Here is a 19,696-nt window from a genome sequence, read left to right as displayed (position 1 = left end):
AAAACATGACAACTCAAAATCTATGGGATGCAGCAAAAGCAGTTCTAAGAGGGAAGTTTATAGCAATACAATCCTACCTCAAGAAACAAGAAAAACATTGAATAGACAACCTCACTTTACACCTAAAACAACTGGAAAAAGAACTCCCCACCCCAAATTTAGTAGAAGGAAAGAAATCATAAATATCTGAGCAGAAATAAATGAAAGAAAAAATAGTAAAGATTAATAAAACTAAAAGCTGGTTCTTTGAGACGATAAACAAAATTGACAAACCTTTAGCTAGACTCAAGAAAAAAAGAGAGAAGAATCAAATCAACAAAATTAGAAATGAAAAAGGAGAGGTTACAGCAGACAATGCAGAAACACAAAGGATATAAGAGACTGTTATGAACAATTATATGGCAATAAAATGAATAACCTGGAAGAAATGGACAGATTCTTAGAAAAGTTCAATCTTCCAAGACAGAAGCAGGAAGAAATAGAAATTATGAACAACCCAATTACAAGCACTGAAATTGAAGCTGTGATCAAAAATCTCCCAAAAAACAAAAGCCCAGGACCAGATGGCTTCACAGGAGAATTCTATCAAACATTTAGAGAAGAGTTAATGTCTAGCCTTCTAAAACTCCTTCAAAAAATTGCAGAGGAAGGAACACTACCAAACACTACCAAACATTCTATGAGGTCACCATCACCCTGATACCAAAACCAGACAAAGACAACACAAAAAAAGAAAACTACAGGCCAATATCACTGATGAACATAGAGGCAAAAATGTTCAACAAAATTTTAGCAAACAAAATTCAGCAACACATCAAAAAGCTCATACACTATGACCAAGTTGGGTTTATTTCAGTAACACAAGGATTCCTCAGTATATGCAAATCAATCAATGTGATATACCATATTAACAAATTAAAAGATAAAAACCATATGATAATCTTAATAGATGCAGAAAAAGCCTTTGACAAAATTCATCACCTATTTATGATTAAAACTCTTCAAAAAATGGGCATAAAAGGAACCTACCTCAACATAGTAAAGGCCATATATGATAAGACCACAGCAAACACTATTCTCAATGGTGAAAAACTGAAAACAGTCCCCCTAAGATCAGGAACAAGACAAGGGTGTCCACTTTTACCGCTATTATTCAACATAGTTCTGGAAGTCCTAGCTACAGCAATCAGAGAAGAAAAAGAAATAAAAGGAATCCAGATTGGAAAAGAGGAAGTAAAACTCTCACTGTTTGCAGATGGCATGGTACTATACATGGAAAACCCTAAAGATAGTATCAGAAAATTACTAGAGCTAATCAGTGAATTTAGCAAAGTTGCAGGATACAGAGCCAATACACAGAAATCACTTGCATTTCTATACGTGAACAATGAAAAATCAGAAGGAGAAATTAAGGAATCAGTCCCATTCACCATTGCAACAAAAAGAATTAAATATCTAGGAATAAACTTACCTAAGGAGACAAAAGAACTGTACACAGAAAATTATAAGACACTGATGAAAGAAATCAAAGATGACATAAACAGATGGAGAGCTATTCCATGTTCCTGGGTAGGAAGAATCAATATTGTGAAAATGACTATACTACCAAATGCAATCTACAGATTCAATGCAATCCCTATCAAATTACCAGTGGCATTTTTCACAGAACTAGAACAAAAAATTACACATGGAAACACAAAAGACCCCAAATAGCCAAATTCATATGGAAACACAAAAGACCCCAAATAGCCAAAACAGTCTTGAGAAAGAAGAATGGAGGTGGAGGAATAAACCTTCCTGACTTCAGATTATACTACAAAGCTACAGTCATTAAGACAGTATGGTACTGGTACAAAAACAGAAATACAGGCTAATGGAATAAGATAGAAAGCCCAGAAACAATCCCATGAACCTATGGGTACCTTATTTTTGACAAAGGAGGCAAGAATATACAATGGGGCAAAGATAGTGTCTTTAATAAATGGTGCTGAGAAAACTGGACAGCTACATGTAAAAGAATGAAATTAGAACACTTTCTAACACCATAGTCAAAGATAATCTCAAAATGGATTAAAGACCTAAATGTAAGCCCAGACACTATATCATGTATGAAATGAGTTGCCAGTCCAGGTTCGATGCACGATACTGGATGCTTGGGGCTGGTGCACTGGGACGACCCAGAGGGATGGAATGGGGAGGGAGGAGGGAGGAGGGTTCAGGATGGGGAACACATGTATACCTGTGGCGGATTCATTTTGATATTTGGCAAATCTAATACAGTTATGTTAAGATTAAAAATAAAATAAAATTAAAAAAAAAAAAAATAAAAGCATCAATTCTTAAAAAAAAAAAAAAAAAAAAAAAAAACTCTTAGAGGAAAACATAGGCAGAACCCTTGATGACATAAATCAATGCAAGATCCTCTATGACCCACCTCCTAGAGTAATGGAAATAAAAACAAAAGTAAACAAGTGGGACCTGATTAAACTTAAAAGCTTTTGCACAGCAAAGGAAACATAAGCAAGGTGAAAAGACAACCCTCAGAATGGGAGAAAAAAATAGCAAATGAAACAACTGACAAAGGGTTAATTTTCAAAATATATAAGCAGCTCATACAACTCAATGCTAGAAAAACAAACAACCCAATCAAAACATGGGGAAAACAGACATTTCTCCAAAGAAGACATACAGATGGCTAACAAACACATGAAAAGATACCCAACATAACTCATTATTAGAGAAATGCAAATCAAAACCACAATGAGGTATCACCTCACACCGGTCAGAATGGCCATCATCAAAAAGTCTACAAACAATAAATGCTGGAGAGGGTGTGGAGAAAAGGGAATGCTCTTGCACTGTTGGTGGGAATGTAAATGGATACAACCACTATGGAAGATGGTATGGAGATTCCTTAAAAAACTAGGAATAAAACCACCCATATGACCCAGCAATCCCACTCCTAGGCATATACCCTGAGGAAACCAAGTATTCTATTGTTCACTGCAGCACTATTTATAATAGCTAGAACATGGAAGCAACCTAATTGTCCATGGACGGATGAATGGATAAAGAATTTGTGGTACATATACACAATGGAATATTACTCAGCCATAAAAGGGAACACATTTGAGTCAGTTCTGATGAGGTAGATGAACCTAGAACCTATTATACAGAATAAAGTGAGTCAGAAAGAGAAAGATAAATATTGTATTCTAATGCACATATACAGAATATAGAAAAACAGTACTGAAGAATTTATTTACAGAGCATAAATGGAGAAAAAGACATAGAGAATAGACTTATGGACATGGGGAGAGGGTAGGAGAGGGTGAGATGTATGGAAAGAGTAACGTGGAAACTTACATTACCATATGTAAAATAGATAGCCAATGGGAATTTGCTGTATGGCTTGGGAAACTCAAACAGGGGCTCTGTGTCAACCTAGAGGGTGGGATGGGGAGGGAGATGGGAGGGAAGTTGAAAAGGGAGGGAATATATGTATACCTATGGCTGATTCATGAAAATTCTGTAAAACAACTATCTTTCAATAAAAAAATAAATTAAAAAAAAAAAACACACAGAGACATCACTTTGCCAGCAAAGATCCATATAGCCAAAGCTATGTTTTTTCCAGAGAATTGGACCATAAAGAAGACTGAGCACCAAAGAACTGATACTTTCAAACTGTGGTGCTGGAGAAAACTCGTGAGAGTCCCTTGGACAACAAGGAGATCAAATCAGTCAATCATAAAGGTAATCAACCCTGAATATTCAATAGAAAGACTGATGCAGGAGCAGAAGTGCCAATAATCTGGCCACCTAATGTGAAGAGCTGACTCTTTGGAAAAGAACCTGATGCTGGGAAAGATTGAGAGCAGAAGGAAGAGAAGGTAATAGAGGATGAGATGGTGGATGGCATCACTGACTCAAAGAACATAAGTTTGAGCAAACCTAGGGAGATAGTGAACAACAGGGAAGCCTGGCATGCTGCAGTTCATGGGGTCACAAAGAGTCAGACACTACTTAGCGACTGAACAGCAACTCTAAAAATCATGAAAGTGACACATTCATTACAATCAGTGTTAAAACATGTAAAGAAAAGTCAATGCTCTTCCTCAGTACTTCTGGTTCCTTCCCCTTCCCCTTACTCTCCTTCACCTTGCCGTACCCTTAGATATAGAATGTGAACACCTTGGACTATCTTTCTTTACACTGTTTCCATGATATTCAAACCCATACCAAACATATACGCTCACATATAGAAAGGAGTGTGATTTGTTGTCTTTGGAAAAACAGAGCATACTCTACCTTATTTTTCAACTTGCTAAATATCTAGTTCCATTCTTTAGAAATTAAATATATTTAAATTTATGTAGCCATTTCTCTATTGATTGACACTCCATTTTTTTTTCCAGCTGCTTTGGCTACTACACACAATGTTGCAATAAACAACCTTATACATATATTCTTACTGCTAAGTCGCTTCAGTCGTGTCCGACTCTGTGCGACCCCATAGACGAAAGCCCACCAGGCTCCCCTGTCCCTGGGATTCTCCAGGCAATAACACTGGAGTGGGTTGCCATTTCCTTCTCCAATGCATGGAAGTGAAAAGTGAAAGTGAAGTCGCTCAGTCGTGCCTGACTCTTAGCGACCCCATGGACTGCAGCCCACCAGGCTCCTCTGTCCATGGACTCTCCAGGCAAGAGTACTGGAGTGGGGTGCCATTGCCTTCTCCATATATTCTTACTAGTGCATCTATTTATGTGACCTAAAGTCTTAACATAGGGTTGGTAGGTCAAAGTTACATATAGTTTCAATTACACATGGAATCTTCCCAGATCAGGGATCAAACCTTTGTCTCCTTCACTGGCAGGCAGATTCTTTACCACTGAGCCACCAGGGAAGCCCTGATCTTACTTTCTGTCAACATAAATTACAGACAATTTTCTATGTGTTACATACTTTTAGTAGTCAGCTTCAATGGCTGGATATAGCCATTAGTGTTGTGGAGCTTCTTAAAAATTTTATTGGGATTTATCAAACCTCAATATCAATACAGGGGGAATTGATATCTACTTCCCATAATGTTGTCCAAAGAGAAATCAAAGCTTTGACAGTAGCATTAGATACAACAAAATCTACTATAAATATGCCTCTCAATCCTTAATCAGTTGACATTAATTACATCTTTTGATGGGCACAAGCACTGGTCAGATGATTCACAGTATCAAAAGGAACTATGCCTGGGGCATGTGGCTCCATCACCACCTCAGTAACTTCAAAGGAGAAAGATCATGAGATTGCTGAGCAGAGCACTGCAGCACTGGGGATCTTCCTGAGTGGTAACCCAAGTTCCATGTGATTCTTCCGGCATTAAAAGGGTCTATTTCAGATCAAAGGTAAAAGAAGGCCAGAAAAACAGAAGGGAATCCCAGCCCCAAGGATATCACTATGCAGATTAACACAACTAGAGTCCCTCAGGCTTGAGAAAATACTACATTCCACAAAGGCTTGGGAACATAACATACAGCAGTTTCCATAAAACCAGGGTGGCAGTGAGGTGAGGATGAGGGTGTGGGAAGAGGAGGACCATAGAAGACAAATCTGGCCACCATCCATTGTTAGCATATTCTCTGTTTGATCATATCACCATCAGACAAGAAATTCCTGTGCACAGACCTGGGAATGAAAAGTAAGGAAAATTATAAAGCCAAAAGGAGGTGGACCAAGAGCGGTCATGCTATTTCCTGTGTGGATGGTAATGTTGGCTTTCACTGCCTGGTCTTGTGAGAAGGAGAAGCAGGTTTCAGTCTTTCCTGGGAATTACTACTTGCCCATAACACTAAAGAGCCCTCCAACTGGAAACAGATCTCATTATTTTGCCAGACTTAATCTCTTACTTGAGTAGTTAATAAGCACTTTCAATAACCTTAATCGCATCACTTCAATTAAATGCCTAGATGCTATTTCCACAGGAAATAAATGTCTACAGACCATAAACTCTACTTGGTTAATAGCTAACGTGGGAGAAAGGTGGGAACTGGACTCAGATAAAGGGCTACTGTTGGGTGGTGGTAAATGAATGACCCACCCTCACGTGGGGCTGTCTGAGGCCTCCGTTGCGATATGGAGGTAGGAGAAGTGAAATGAAACACAAAGGCAGCTGGAAGCAGGAAAATTCTCCCTGTGTGGACCCACCAGCTGCTCAAAGTCACTGAAGGATCCACAGAACAATGAGGACTCATGGCCACAGAGAAGGGGGACTGATGGGAGGCAGGAGACAGGAACACAAGATACAGATGAAAAATAGTGTCTGGAGAACCCCCTCCCTTCACACTTTTCAAAGAAGGACGATGATAACAATGTTTGGATGTCCCAGAGGAAGGTCCCAGCAAAAGAGAAGTTATCCATGCCAGAAAAACCAGGTTTTTCTTGCTCCCATTTTTCTGCTTTCCAATGCCTTTTTTTTTTAAAATAAAATGTTAAAAACACAGGCAGTCTTCCTGCCAAGGAATTCACGTGATTCTAATGACTGTATCCTGAAGTGCTGTGAAGATCCCAGCAGAAGGCTGGGGCCAAAGAAAAGGGAATGGTTCTGAGCAATCGTATGGAGAGGTCTCGTGAAAGGGTGACCATCTGTTGAACTGGCCCTTCAGTGAGTTCAAGGTCAGTCATCAGAGAAACTGAATGTCCTCTGAGTGCCTACCTTGACCCAGATGCAATAGAACTTTTATAATATCTTTTTTTTTTAATAGAAAAAGGACAAAAAAATATAAAGATAATTCTAAGTTGGGATGGGGGGGATATTTACTGAAGTTCAGTGTACTTAATGCAGTTTCTGGAGAAGTGGCACACCCAGTAGTAGGATTTAGTGTGACTTTTAAAAAGAGCCTTTGGGGTTGGGGTGGCTCTTGCATGCCCAGTCTCTAGAAGTCTCTGTCTAATAATTGCAGAGAGCTTCCTTTCCCAGTATTTTGAAGGCTCCAGCATTCACACAGAGAAAGGATTTTCATCACTCGGGTTCTATGACACATGATCTACATAGAATCTACAATTCTATGACTTTGCTGATGAAGCAGTTTGGTTCTATTAGGAAGTAGCAAGTTTCATCAAACCAAGAGCAGTATACCACAAACACAAAATGAAGAACATTTACTACACTTTAAAGAATCACACCCTGGATCAATGATTTAGAGAAATTTATAAAATGGCAAGAGTTCAAAATGAACAGAAGCTTTTTAAATTCCTCTTTCCTAGATAGATATTTTTATCTCAGAAATTTCATGTGATGTTTCCTCTAACCTTTAAGTGACTCTGTGTTACATTACAAGCCTAAACAAAGCATTGACCATATGCTGTGAAATGACTACTGAAAAAGAACCTATTACCTACACAAAGGCATGCAATACCCTGGGCACCTGGCCGCACTGGACTGGAACATTGTGTGAATACAGGAGTGGCACTTTAATAAACTGTCTTTTGGGGTCTTATTGAACCCACTTATAGAACCACCAGAACTATTTTCATGTAAAATTTTAAATCACATGAAACATACAAGCCAAATTAGCTCTTTAGCACCTTCTGCATAAGACATGATGTTATACCAGTAACAGCAAAAACCCATATATAAAACATAACTTCAGGATAAACATTACTTTGTGCTTATTTGAGAAATAAAAAGAGTTAAAAAAAAAAAAAAACCCAGAAAATCTGAACCAAGTTTCTTCAAGTTAGAAGGAATTCATCCCTCTTTTAGTATTTACAAAAAAGTTTTTGTCATAAAATAAGACCACTTACAAAATTGATCACTATAAAGAAGCAAAACCAAAACCTGAAACCTCTGACAATAGAGGAGCAAAGACACGGTATGCTTCCACTCTTAGAGAATCCCAACAAATCCAGGCTACCCCAGCAGCGTGAAGAGCAGAATTTAGGTCAAGGGGCCAATTAGCATCAAAGGCAGTGACAAGTTGCTACTTCTTTCTGCCCAGTCCTATTTCCTTTGAGAGTCCTGTGTTCAGCAACCATGGAGGCAGCTTTAGAGCATGCCAAAACAAACAACGAAAAAATTTAAGGCATTTACAAAATATTGCTTCTAGAAGCAACTACACCCCTAACCCCATAAGTCAACACCACCTCCACACTCCTTAATAACACTCCCAGCTGTACTGTTACAAGGTGAATTGACTTGGCCAAGGAATATCGATTCATTGTTAATTAGCCAATCTCTGAATAGCACAATCAGATTGCCTGTGGGTCGCCCGTGAACACATGTAAAGCATTTTAAACCGGGACTAACCTGGAGGTGACTGGTACTGGGGCTGAGCTGTGGTCCTCCCAGGCCCCAAGGTCTTTTCCAAAGGTTCCCCGGGCACCAACCGAGGTTGGCCCACTCTGAGGGAGGTCGAGCTGGCCCCTTTGGTCTCCGTGACCTTGGCAGAGGATGGTGGCTCCAAGGTGTCTGCAGAGAGGGACCCAGAGACAGCACGGCTCCTTCCAGAAAGAGAGTCATCAAGAGTGACTTCCCCCTCTCCAGGCGGTGAGGAGAGCCGGAGGATCCTGTGATGCTGCTGAGGGCTGGGGAGCCTTGGAGAGAGAGGTGAGGGAACAGGTGACATCCGTTTGCGCGTGCTGGGTGGAAAGGCTGAATTATTAATTACTGTGCCAAGAGCAGCCAGCGCTGGCGGGGGCAGCCTTTTCTCATCACTTCCAGGGTCCACGCCACCATGGGGCAGATCCAGAAACAAGGTTTTGTGGCTGCCTCTTCCAAGCCCAGCTCCCCTCCTGCTCCTGGTTTCTGGGAGGGTGTGGGCGCCAATTGTGCCAAAGGGAAAGCCCAGCCGTTTGCCCTCAGCGGCATCATCTAACTTCTCGCTCTCTATCACCTTCAGCAGGACCTTGTTCACAGCCCCCTCAGTGCTGGCTGGGGGGCATTCCCCAGCTGATGGCTGCCATGACCTGTCCCTTTGCTGTTCCTTGTCCAGGCCCCTGGCTCCCCAAGCTCCAGCCTCAGCTCCCAGGAGGGTGAGCAAGTCTGTGCCTGGTATAAACTCAGCTGGAGCTACTAGGCCAGGGGCAATCTTTCCCTCACCCTCAGGATGCGTTTTGACTACTCGCTGTACCTGAATGGACAGATCCTGGACTCTGGCCACCACTCTGGAGACAGGCTTCTTCCTATGAGTCCACTCAGCAGCCTTCGCTCTCCGGCCTCTCTCTGCCTCTGGTTCTTTCTCAGGCTCCTTGTGACGTTCAGTCAAGCCTGTTTGCTGATGCACCAGCCTGCGAGGGGTTCTCTTCAGCTCCCTAGCTCTATCATCCCCTGGCTCCGTGGAGCTGCAGTCAGGGGGCAGCCCACCTCTTCCCATCCCCGCATCTTCAGAAGGCTTCTTGATGCTTCCCGAGCCAGAGTCAGCATCCAGTGTCCTGGGGACCTCTAGGATGCATCTCTCTCTCCTCTGCAGGGATGAAGTAAGCGCCCCATTGAGGAGCAAGTTGCCTCTCTCCTCCAGAAGCCAAAGATGAGGCCTTGTTCGAGAGAGAGGAAGGGAACTGCTGGAATAGACCTGGTCCTTCCCCAGCAGAGGAGCCAGTTCCTGTCCTCCATGCCCCTTTCTTCTTGTCCTCTTTTGCAGGGAGCTTTGAGAGAGCCCCTCAAAGCTCTCTCTCCTTCCACCAAACCTCCGGGCCTTTTTGTTCCTGTGGGAGCTCCTCTTGTTGAGACAGCCCACGGCGGGCTCCCCCAGCCAGTCGCCAGCACTCTGGAAACAGTCATCCTCGGAGGCCAGGCTCACAGAGAGTTCAGGCAGCTTTCCCTCCTGGTTCCCCATCGTAATCCCCAGGATGTGGTCTGAGCTCAGCAGACCGGCCAGCAGTCTCTCCCTCTCGGCAGTGAGTTTGTACAGTTCAGTCAGAATGTCTTTCGTGGGAGTTGGCTTGAAAAAGATGTCGCCTGGATGTTCGTTCGGCTGCAGACTGAGGCTGTGGATGTCGGATCCCTCCCTGACTTGGTAGCAGTTATGAAACGCTTTACTGGCTCTGTCTAGAGTTACAGTGTCCTTGTACGAAAATCCTCTGACTTCACCCCTTGGAAGATAGAAGCTGATGTAGCAGAGTTCGGTAATGGGTTTACGCAATTGGAGGGTGCAGTGAGTGCCTTCCATTATGCCTACCTAATTATTCATGCCTCGGAGATGCTGGTCTGTGGTCAGGCTTCTGAGGCTTCAGTGGTGGGGCATGTGATGGTGGCAGTGTGGGGAAAGCAGCTGACGGTCATCTCCAGCAACGAGACTGCCTGTGAGGGAAACGGGAGGAAAACGGCTAGTCTAACAGTCTGCAGGAATCACATACTGACAGAAATCAAAGCATTACCGGTCTTACCCTTCCTCTCTGGCTGACCTCAATCAACTCAAGACATCAGCCAGAAGGCTGATTGTAACCTCTTCCCCGCTCCCAGCCCACCCTTGACTAGCAAAGCTTTTCTACAGCTGAGAATAGGAGAATGCTCTAATATTAGCCCCAAGACAAAAGTCCCTTTGCCCCTTTGCCCTATGTGGGAACTTAATGTATACCCTAAGCAGGTCTCTCAACTTCTCAAGGTTTTGTTTAGGTTCTTCTATAAAACAGAGGTAACATACCTCCCAGAAATCCTGAGGAGAGGGGTCTTTGAGATCCTTAGAAAACATAGCCATTTTAGTAACTCGGATTTGGAAGGTTACTTTGCAAAAATGAGTCAAAACTTTTTACTCCCCAAGAAGCACCTTCTAAGATTTGAGATTATGGATCAGATGGTAAAGAATCTGCCTGCAATGCAAGAGACCTGGGTTCCATCCCTGGGTCAGGAAGATCCCCTAGAGTAGGAAATGGCAACCCACTCCAGTATTCTTGCTTGGAGAATCCCATGGACAAAGTACCTGGTGGGCTACTGTCCATGGGGTCACAAATAGACATGACAAGCAACTAACACACATTCTATTTAACTTAAAGAAATACGGAGGAAAGATACTAGGCACACATCTGACGTCTCTTCTGGACACAATTCATGAATTCTGCTAAAAGAGCTAAAAGTGAAAATGCTTAATTTTAAATTTAAAAGAAGTAACTCAGGCATCTTAATCAGGTTCTCTGTTTGTTTTTTTGTTTTCCTACTTCTTGCCTATCTGAAGTCAAATGGAATGGCAGAGAAAAAGGAAAAATCTGTAAGCCATTGCTGGCCCTGTATGGACTTTTAATCAATGACTTCACCATCAAAGTGGCTGAAATGTCACATTGATGGGGAAGGCAGCTGCTCTCTCCTGTGATGTGAAGTATCCCAGGGGCATCTCTTTGGCTAACATCCCTCCACAAAACCATGAGCTTAGAATTCTATATTATGATACTTCATTTCTCAAATGAAGGCACTGCCCAGTCTTCAGGACTTCCAAGCTGAAAAACAAATCCCCTGGGAAGTGTAACATAATAACCTATTTATTAACCATTGATATCTTCAGTGACATCTCAGGTCTGTACATAAAACTACATTTTGAGTGTAGGAAGAGAGAAAGGAGGAAAAGCCTTTTAACAGAGACTCCTTACTGAAGACATATGAAAATAAGAAGGATAAAATGAAGGTAAAAAGAAAAAAAAAAAAGAAAAAAAGTAACCATCTGGTCAACCCAGAAGTTCCAGAAGGACTTGGGGTACTCATAGGGGTTAAAGGGCAAGAAGAGAGGAAGCAAAGAAGAAATGGGAGGCCAGCTGAGGCCTTGCCTCTCTCACGGCTTTCTATGGGATTGTTCTCATTCAACTATAATATCTCTGCTGCTGCTGCTGCTGCTAAGTCGCTTCAGTCGTGTCCGACTCTGTGCGACCCCAGAGACGGCAGCCCACCAGGCTCCCCTGTCCCTGGGATTCTCCACGCAAGAACACTGGGGTGGGTTGCCACTTCCTTCTCCAATGCATGAAAGTGAAAAGTGAAAGTGAAGTCGCTCAGTCGTTCCTGACTCTTAGCGACCCTATGGACTGCAGCCTACCAGACTCCTCTGTCCATGGATTTTCCAGGCAAGAGTACTAGAGTGGGGTGCCACTGCCTAAAACTTGTCTAAAATGTTCATTCCTGGCCTTTCTTAAAGGTGCCCATGTATATAGATTCTTAATACTTCATAGTACAAACTCTCTGAATATATCTAAGAACACACTTTGGAGGTGGTTTTTTTATTCAGAAGTGGTAAAACAGTCATAAACAACCAGTTATAAAAGCAACTGCATAGCTGCCAATATCCATTCTTCATGATGCTGAGCATTGAGAGTTCAACTTAGGAACTGTCAAAAGAACTGAAGTGAAGCTGTTGAAGTGCTATTATTCTAAGTTGCACAAAGATAGGAAAGGTCTTGTCTTGACCTCAAGCATCACTCTCCTCTAGTTCTTACCTTCTCAATTTCCCTGGATTAAAATAAGTGTGTGATGTGGGAGAAGGGGAAGAGTCAAAGTATTTTTTTTAAATATATATATATATAATCTGTTCACGGAGAAGGCAATGGCACCCCATTCCAGTACTCTTGCCTGGAAAATCCATGGACAGAGGAGCCTGGTAGGCTGCAGTCCATGGGGTCGCTAAGAGTCAGGAACGACTGAGTGACTTCACTTTCACTTTTCACTTTCATGCATTGGAGAAGGAAGTGGCAACCCACTCCAGTGTTCTTGCCTGGAGAATCCCAGGGACGGGGGAGCCTGGTAGGCTGCTGTCTCTGGGGTCGCACAGAGTCGGACACGACTGAAGTGACTTAGCAGCAGCAGCATAATCTGTTCAAAGTAGCAGCACAAAGTTCATGCTATGATTTCAGATGAAACCATGACTGCCTATTTTAAAAGTCTATGCCCTAAGAGAGGGAATTTTATGTATATATTGAATATATATGTGTGCACACTTTTATTTTGCTATCTCATTTAACAAACATATTTTCCTTTTACAGATGAAGAAATTAAAATTCAGAGAGATTAAGGACCTGGTCTAAGGCTATATGGCTCAAAAGAAGGAAGAATAAAACCTAGATCTGTGTCATTTCACGGCTTTGTAGGTAAAGTGGCTCCTTATTTACTGCCTTCTAATGCTCAACTAATTTTTCAAGAAATTTGAATAGAAGAGTTCCTTTATTTTGCTAGCTTGGTATTACTCACATTATTTCTTCAAATATGTCTCACATCTCGCTACTTTTACAACTCATGTTTTTGCATGTCTGATCAGACAAAATGCTGTTCTCTAAGGCTGTCCCTTAAGCAATATAATTCAGGGTCAGGGCACCAGAAACTCATTGCATCTGTACCTGTCAAGTAGAACTCTTAAAAATTCTAATACAGAAAATAAAGATGAACAGACTCATATGAAGGCTGTATCTTTTGTGAAAATTATAGACATACAGTGCTCTTTTATAGGGTTAAATACTTTTTTCTCCTTGTCTTTATAAGTCTTGATTATACACATGGAGAAAATGTCATGGTTAGTATTATGTATATTAGTCATGGTTGGGAAACTAAAGCCAAGTTTTAGGAAATTATGAGATTGGATTTTATAGCAATAAAACCACAATTCAAGGAATAAAGCTACTATTAAAAAAAAAAAAACACTTACACATAGAAATTTCAATACAGAATGCTCTTTTTGGTGCCCATGTCTGAGGCCAGGGAGGCACAGAACAGAGAGAGGAAAAAAAAAAAAAAAAAAACGGAAACAGGAATTTGTCCCATGCTCTTGGGAAACTACATTTTCTCCAATCTGGGCACTGGGGACTAGACGTGTGTTAAAAGACTGTATTGAACACAGGCTAAGGAGCTGGAACATCCCAGGAGCCATAGCGAATCATTAAAGAATCCTAAGCAAGGCATGCTGCTTATTTAGATTTGTATTATAGAAAGATCACTCCAGAAGCAAAGTGGAGACTAGACCAACAAGGGCTAAGACTAGGGTTATAGGGCTTCCCTAGTGGCTCAGATGGTAAAGAATCTGCCTGCAATGTAGGGGACCCAGATTGGATCCCTGGGTCTGGAAGATCCCCCGGAGAAGGAAATGGCAACCCACTCTAGTATTCTTTCCTGGAGAATCCCATGGACAGAGGAGCCTGGTGGGCTACAGTCCATGGGGTCGCAAAGAGTCAGACACGACTGAGCCAACTAACACTTTCACTTTCATATCATATATAAGGAGTTCTATGTAAGATGATCACACTCCATCCTGATTCAACCACTGAATACACCTTAAAAATCTATACAGAATGCATGGAGTAGTTATTTGAGTACTCTGGAAAGTAAATAGTAGCAAGCCAGTTGGTGAAGAAAAGTAGACTTTAAAGTGTCATCCAACTGTTTTACTGCAGTTAAATTTGTCCATTTTTTCCTCCAGTAGCCAGCCTCTTAGCCTAGACTCAGATCACCCTGAAACATGAAAGTGAGTATCAGCACAAACAGAGAAAGTTCTGGAGGAAATCTTCTAGTACAGAATCAGAAGTATACAAGATATTTCCTGACAGTGACCGCAGCAGCAGTAGGAGCCTGTTGGCACCGAAAACACTAAAAGAAGAGAATGTCCCTCTTTGATCAGAGAAACTGTAGTCCCAAGACAGTGGGGGCAAACTCTGCTCCTTTCTTCCTTTTTATCTCCTTGTTCTGCCCCTCCTTGGACCCAGATGTCAGTACAGTTCCAGGAAGTTTGAGGCAGAGGTGGATAAGTCTCTGGTTTATAGTTAGAAGATTGAAAATCCCCAGAGTCCCCCAAATATGGGGAGCTTAGAAAATAACCCAATCAGTAATTTATGAACTCTGGAATTCGCCCCCAACTGTGTATGTGTGGACCTGATCCTAAGCAGCATTCAAAAGACTTTGGGAAAGAAAATAAACAAAAAACTAACAGACAGACCTTCGGACTAAGATATAGACCTCCAGGACTTCCCTGGTGGTCCAGTGGTTAAGACTCCATTCTTTCAATGCTGGGGTCCCAATTTGATCCCCGGTTAGGGAACTAATGGAGAAGGCAATGGCACCCTACTCCAGCACTCTTGCCTGGAAAATCCCATGGATGGAGGAGCCTGGTGGGCTGCAGTCCATGGGGTCACTAAGAGTTGGACATGACTGAGCGACTTTACTTTCACTTTTCACTTTCATGCATTGGAGAAGGAAATGGCAACCCACTCCAGTGTTCTTGCCTGGAGAATCCCGGGGCAGGAGAGCCTGGTGGGCTGACGTCTATGGGGTCACACAGAGTCGAACATGACTGAAGTGACTTAGCAGCAGCAGTAGGGACCTAAGATCCTGCATGCTACCCTCCTACAGGTGCGACTGGGTAGCATGTGCGTGGGAAAGCCCCAAAGAACACTGAAAAGCTCTAAATGTTGACATTAAAACCACAACCAACAGAAGACTGATTGGAACTTTCAGCTTGAACTAATCCAGGTTGGCTGCCTGAAAAGAGGAAAACATTACTCAGAGTGTATAATATTCCAAATATTCAGGATGCAACTCAAAACTACTCAGCAATACAAAGAACCAGGATGCAAACAGTATGGAGTTTGGATGGGTCACGGGTTTGGATGAAGTTACTCAAGGAGAGTATGCAGACTGAGAAACGGTTACAGAGTATAGTACTGGGAACACAGATATTAAAGGAATAAATGGAGGAAAAAGAAACCTCAAAAGAGGCTGAGAAAGAAATAAGAAGTAAGATAACTCCCCAAATTTTGTATCTAAATAAAGTTCAATAGTCTAAATTATTATGCTTTTATTGTAAGTTTATAAACTCTAGATTTAAATCTTTCAGTCAGTGTAGCCAAACTGAGACCAAAACCCACATCTCAGAAGCTAAAGCTATATTAAACCATAGGGCTTCCATAATATTGGTAAGGTGTTATGGAAAAATCTATAATATGGATTGAACTTTTGGCTAACCCAATCCTATTAATGGCAAAAGTTTCTTTCTCCCTTCTCTGAGAGTAACAGAAGTCACATATCCAGTTGCATCCATAAATTCTTAGCTTCAGCTTTATCTATCATCCCTTCTTAAAGACCTGCTACATTTTCCTCTACAATTATCTTTACTACATTTCTTTTGCAGAGAAATACCATAAGAATAGTAAAAATCACATGGTATCATACCATGATGGAGACCATTTCAACCAGGGATCAAAACATAGGGCACAGAAAATGAAAGGTGTGACTTTGAGGTTATAGATCTCAACACGGGCTGTGGTGCATGGCAGGATACTTGGCAAAAATAAGCCCCCATGAATTGTCAAAGAGAAGAGTTCCATTCTTAGAGTCCCCCCCAAAAAAATTTTTTTTAGCGTCACAGAGGTGTTGCTGCTTCCAAGATGAAATATTATTCTACCAGATTCTGGGGGTCCAAATCCAGATGTAAATGTTCATGCCATGTGTTCAGAATTCCTGAGCTTCCAATGATCATAGAGAAGGTATTCCTATTTCTTCTCTCTCTGGGCCTTATCATTTAACAAAAAATTTCAAGCAAAAAACATTATCTGCAGTGGACGGTAGGGACTGAGAACAATAGTCTAATAAAAAGGGAGAATTCGTTGAAAAGAACAAGTGCTTCCACTGAGTGCACAAGAACACACATTTTGATATACTAGCGGCACAGAGATAATCCAACTTGCTTGAATTTGGCAACCACAGTGCATCTTAGAGGAAATTCATGGAAAAGAAAAGATAATTTCATGTTTTCTGGTCCACGGATGAATTTTAGAATCATTGGAACATCCAAATTTAAGATAAATTGTTGCAAAGAAATACAAACATTTTCAAACTTGCTTCCCCATTCTCTTCCACAGTTTGAAATTATTTTTATCAAAAAAACTCATTGTGTACATCCCCTACTATCATCAGTGAATAATTATAGAACTGCTTCTGGAGCATGGAGTAACTATCTGTGGTTCTCCCTAAATCTCCCTCTCTCAGGCAAGAACAGACTAAGAATTCAGCCATCAGTCTAGCATCCCTGCCAGTGTCTGCATCTGGATAAACGTACCTCATGTTCTTTCTTCCTTCAAATTTTAGGTCCTCTGTGACACGAGAAATTTAATTTCTAAGCTTCCAATCCACTAACCGAAAATACTACTTGGTGATACCTACAAGATGACCAAAAAACTACAAACTGCTTCCTTTTTGCAGAAGTCTGCCTTGAACAAATGAACTTCAAACCTCAGCACTCCAGGATGCTCCACATCAAAAGAAGGCTTCTGAGCAGGGCAAAAGCTTCTCTGGGACAATCCATTAACAAGTCAGAGTACAGTACAATGTTGAATCATTTCATGTATTTTCCATCTGAGAAGCCAGAGAAAAGGAACTGGAAGTCTTAGGAGTGGAAAAAAGAAAAAAAGCAAAATACAAGGAAAGGGACTTCCCTGGTAGTGCAGTGGATAAGAATCCGCCTGCCAATGGAGAGGACATGGGTTCAGTCTCAGAAGATCCCACATGCCACAGAGCATCTAAGCCCATGTACTATGACTACTGAAGACTGCACCCTCTAGAGCCTCCACCACAAGACAAGTCACTGCAAGGAGAAGCCTGTGCACCACAACGAAGAACAGCCCTCACTTACAGCAACGAGAAAAAGCCTTTACAAAGCAAAATAAAGACCCAGCATAGCCAAAAATAAAATAAATAAAATTAAAAAAAATAAAGAAAGGACTATGAAGTGGGATTATACACAATTCCATGCTGAGTTCATAGGCCTATTTCAAGAAGCACTGCCTCACTCTGCTTTGACTAAAACACAGCAGCTCTGCAGGTGCCACACACTAAATTATACATCTTAATCTGGTCTACCAAGTGACCTTCTCTGCTTGTGCCCACTGTGAAAGCACTTTGTTCCCTGGTAAGTCTTCAGGTCTTTCATTTCCTCTAGCAAACTCCAGGCAGCCAGTCTCTCCAAAACAACACTGCTGGGCTGATTTCTTCCCTGACTCTTTTTCCAGTAAGCAAGTACATGATTTTTCTCTACCCCGAATGGAAAGATCTGTTGTGCCTCATCATAATAGGAAATTATTGCCTTTAGCAGATGCTAGTCAATGCTCATGACATTATTTCACCAATGCCTAAAATTAGATCCAAGAATTAGCTGCAGTCATCCTGCCTATTTACTGTAGATTTCCTAATTGATTCTGGGCCTAAAAGGCCAATGCAAAATCTTTTTTTTGCTCAGTCATTGGCCCAGCCATGCCCTGTGACTCCATCTGAGTCCAATATTACCAAGATAGATTATCTATAACTTCCATTTTTTAACTGGAAATTGTCCATCTCCACACAGATTCACACTCTGTCCTTTTACACACCAATTTAAGCACCAGGAGACTGACTTTTTTGGATTCAGTCTCATCTGGAAAATCCCATGGACGGGAGCCTGGTGGGCTGCAGTCCATGGGGTCACTAAGAGTCGGACACGACTGAGCAACTTCACTTTCACTTTTCACTTTCATGCATTGGAGAAGGAAATGGCAACCCACTCCAGTGTTCTTGCCTGGAGAATCCCAGGGACGGGGGAGCCTGGTGAGCTGCTGTCTATGGGGCCGTACAGAGTCGGACACGACTGAAGCGACTCAGCAGCAGCAGCAGCAACATCAACAAGCTCCCCTGCACTCCAGCCACTAGGTTTAGCCACTGTAGCACCAGGTTAGAAGGCAGAATGGGGAAAGGGTCAGGATATCTACTTCCTGGCTCCCTCCCTCCTAGACCATGGTTTTCTAACAGGTGGGTCCTCTACTCATGAAGACCACAGCGGCTCTTGGGGAGTCCTCCTTCAGCTACAGTTACTTCTTTTGGATACCATTACTGGTCCCTCCCATTGCTCATTCTAGGTAGTTCTGAATTCTGTCTCTCCCATGTGATTTTGGACACTTTAGTGCCTGCCTGTCTACCTCCTAGCCACCCTAGGTTGGAACAGTGTCACTGTTCTTCAGATAGAAGATACAAACACAAGGGTAGGTCTGCAACAGCTTTCTAGCTCTTCTCTCCCTGAAGGAATTTTTCTTCAAAGAATCTAAACACAGCAGGAGTAGGAGTACAGGAGTCACAACTAAATGACTACAATACAAAGCAGAAAGAGATCCATTCAATAGACATCAAACAAAAAATCAGAGGTCAAAGAAAGGAGAAAGTACATTAGATTTGTAGGATCAGAAAATCCTTCAGGAGAAGCTTTTGAAACTGACTCTCATAAAGGGTAAGATCTCAACAAGCAGAGATTAAGAAAAGGGAAACACAAGAGGAGAAGCATTATATAAGACTGGGAAATTTGCTAACGTGCACAAAGGGAAAAATGACTTTCTTTTTTAGATGTGTATAAGGATGTATGACATGATGCCACATCATAAAAAAAAAATGAATCCAGATTGGTAGGAAATTAATGCTAACTTCATAAAAAAAAGTGAGAAACCACTGATGAGTTTTGATCAGGAAAGTAGTATGTCCAGGATTAAACTTAAGATAGATGAATCTAGCAGTAATATCAGAACAGAATAGAGTAGAAAGAGATCAGAAAGCATCAAGAATGAGGAACTCAGGAGAACAGAAAATTCTGCAAAGAAACTGAAAAAGAAACCAACTAGAAGGGGAGATTAGAAGAACAGCTTTAGATAGTAATTTTAGCAAAGTAATAGAACACCAAAATATACTGCAAAAAGCAAGAGATAGGCAGATAGTTAAGAGAAGGTAATAAAT

The 19,696-nt window shown here is 41.7% G+C and overlaps 1 protein-coding gene and 1 long non-coding RNA gene across 23 annotated transcripts in view; one reads left to right on the top strand and one right to left on the bottom strand.

The window, feature by feature from the left end:
* Positions 1-19,696, bottom strand: part of FMN1 (formin 1) — a 497,917-nt gene that overhangs the window by 446,319 nt on the left and 31,902 nt on the right. For 19 of the 22 annotated variants that reach the window (XM_055537259.1, XM_055537263.1, XM_055537262.1 and 16 more), the window contains one exon: positions 8,303-10,294. The exons of 2 other annotated variants lie outside the window; for them this stretch is intronic. In XM_055537259.1, coding sequence (XP_055393234.1) covers positions 8,303-10,163 — 1,861 coding nt within the window. In that variant the 5' untranslated portion in view covers positions 10,164-10,294. Of the gene's footprint in view, positions 1-2,377; positions 5,683-8,302; positions 10,295-19,696 lie in introns of those variants that run through there. One more of the 22 variants, XM_055537280.1, reaches the window with a different exon arrangement.
* Positions 8,464-18,139, top strand: LOC129621169 (uncharacterized). Its single transcript, XR_008699031.1, has 3 exons — positions 8,464-8,602; positions 12,952-13,056; positions 17,036-18,139. It is a non-coding gene; the product is annotated as an uncharacterized LOC129621169 (long non-coding RNA).

The sequence above is a fragment of the Bubalus kerabau genome, chromosome 10 (genome assembly GCF_029407905.1).
Source record: "Bubalus kerabau isolate K-KA32 ecotype Philippines breed swamp buffalo chromosome 10, PCC_UOA_SB_1v2, whole genome shotgun sequence".
NCBI classification, from domain to species: Eukaryota; Metazoa; Chordata; class Mammalia; order Artiodactyla; family Bovidae; genus Bubalus; species Bubalus kerabau.
The sequence above is the reverse complement of the archived record's forward strand: the minus strand, read 5'-3'. Positions and strand labels throughout refer to the sequence as shown.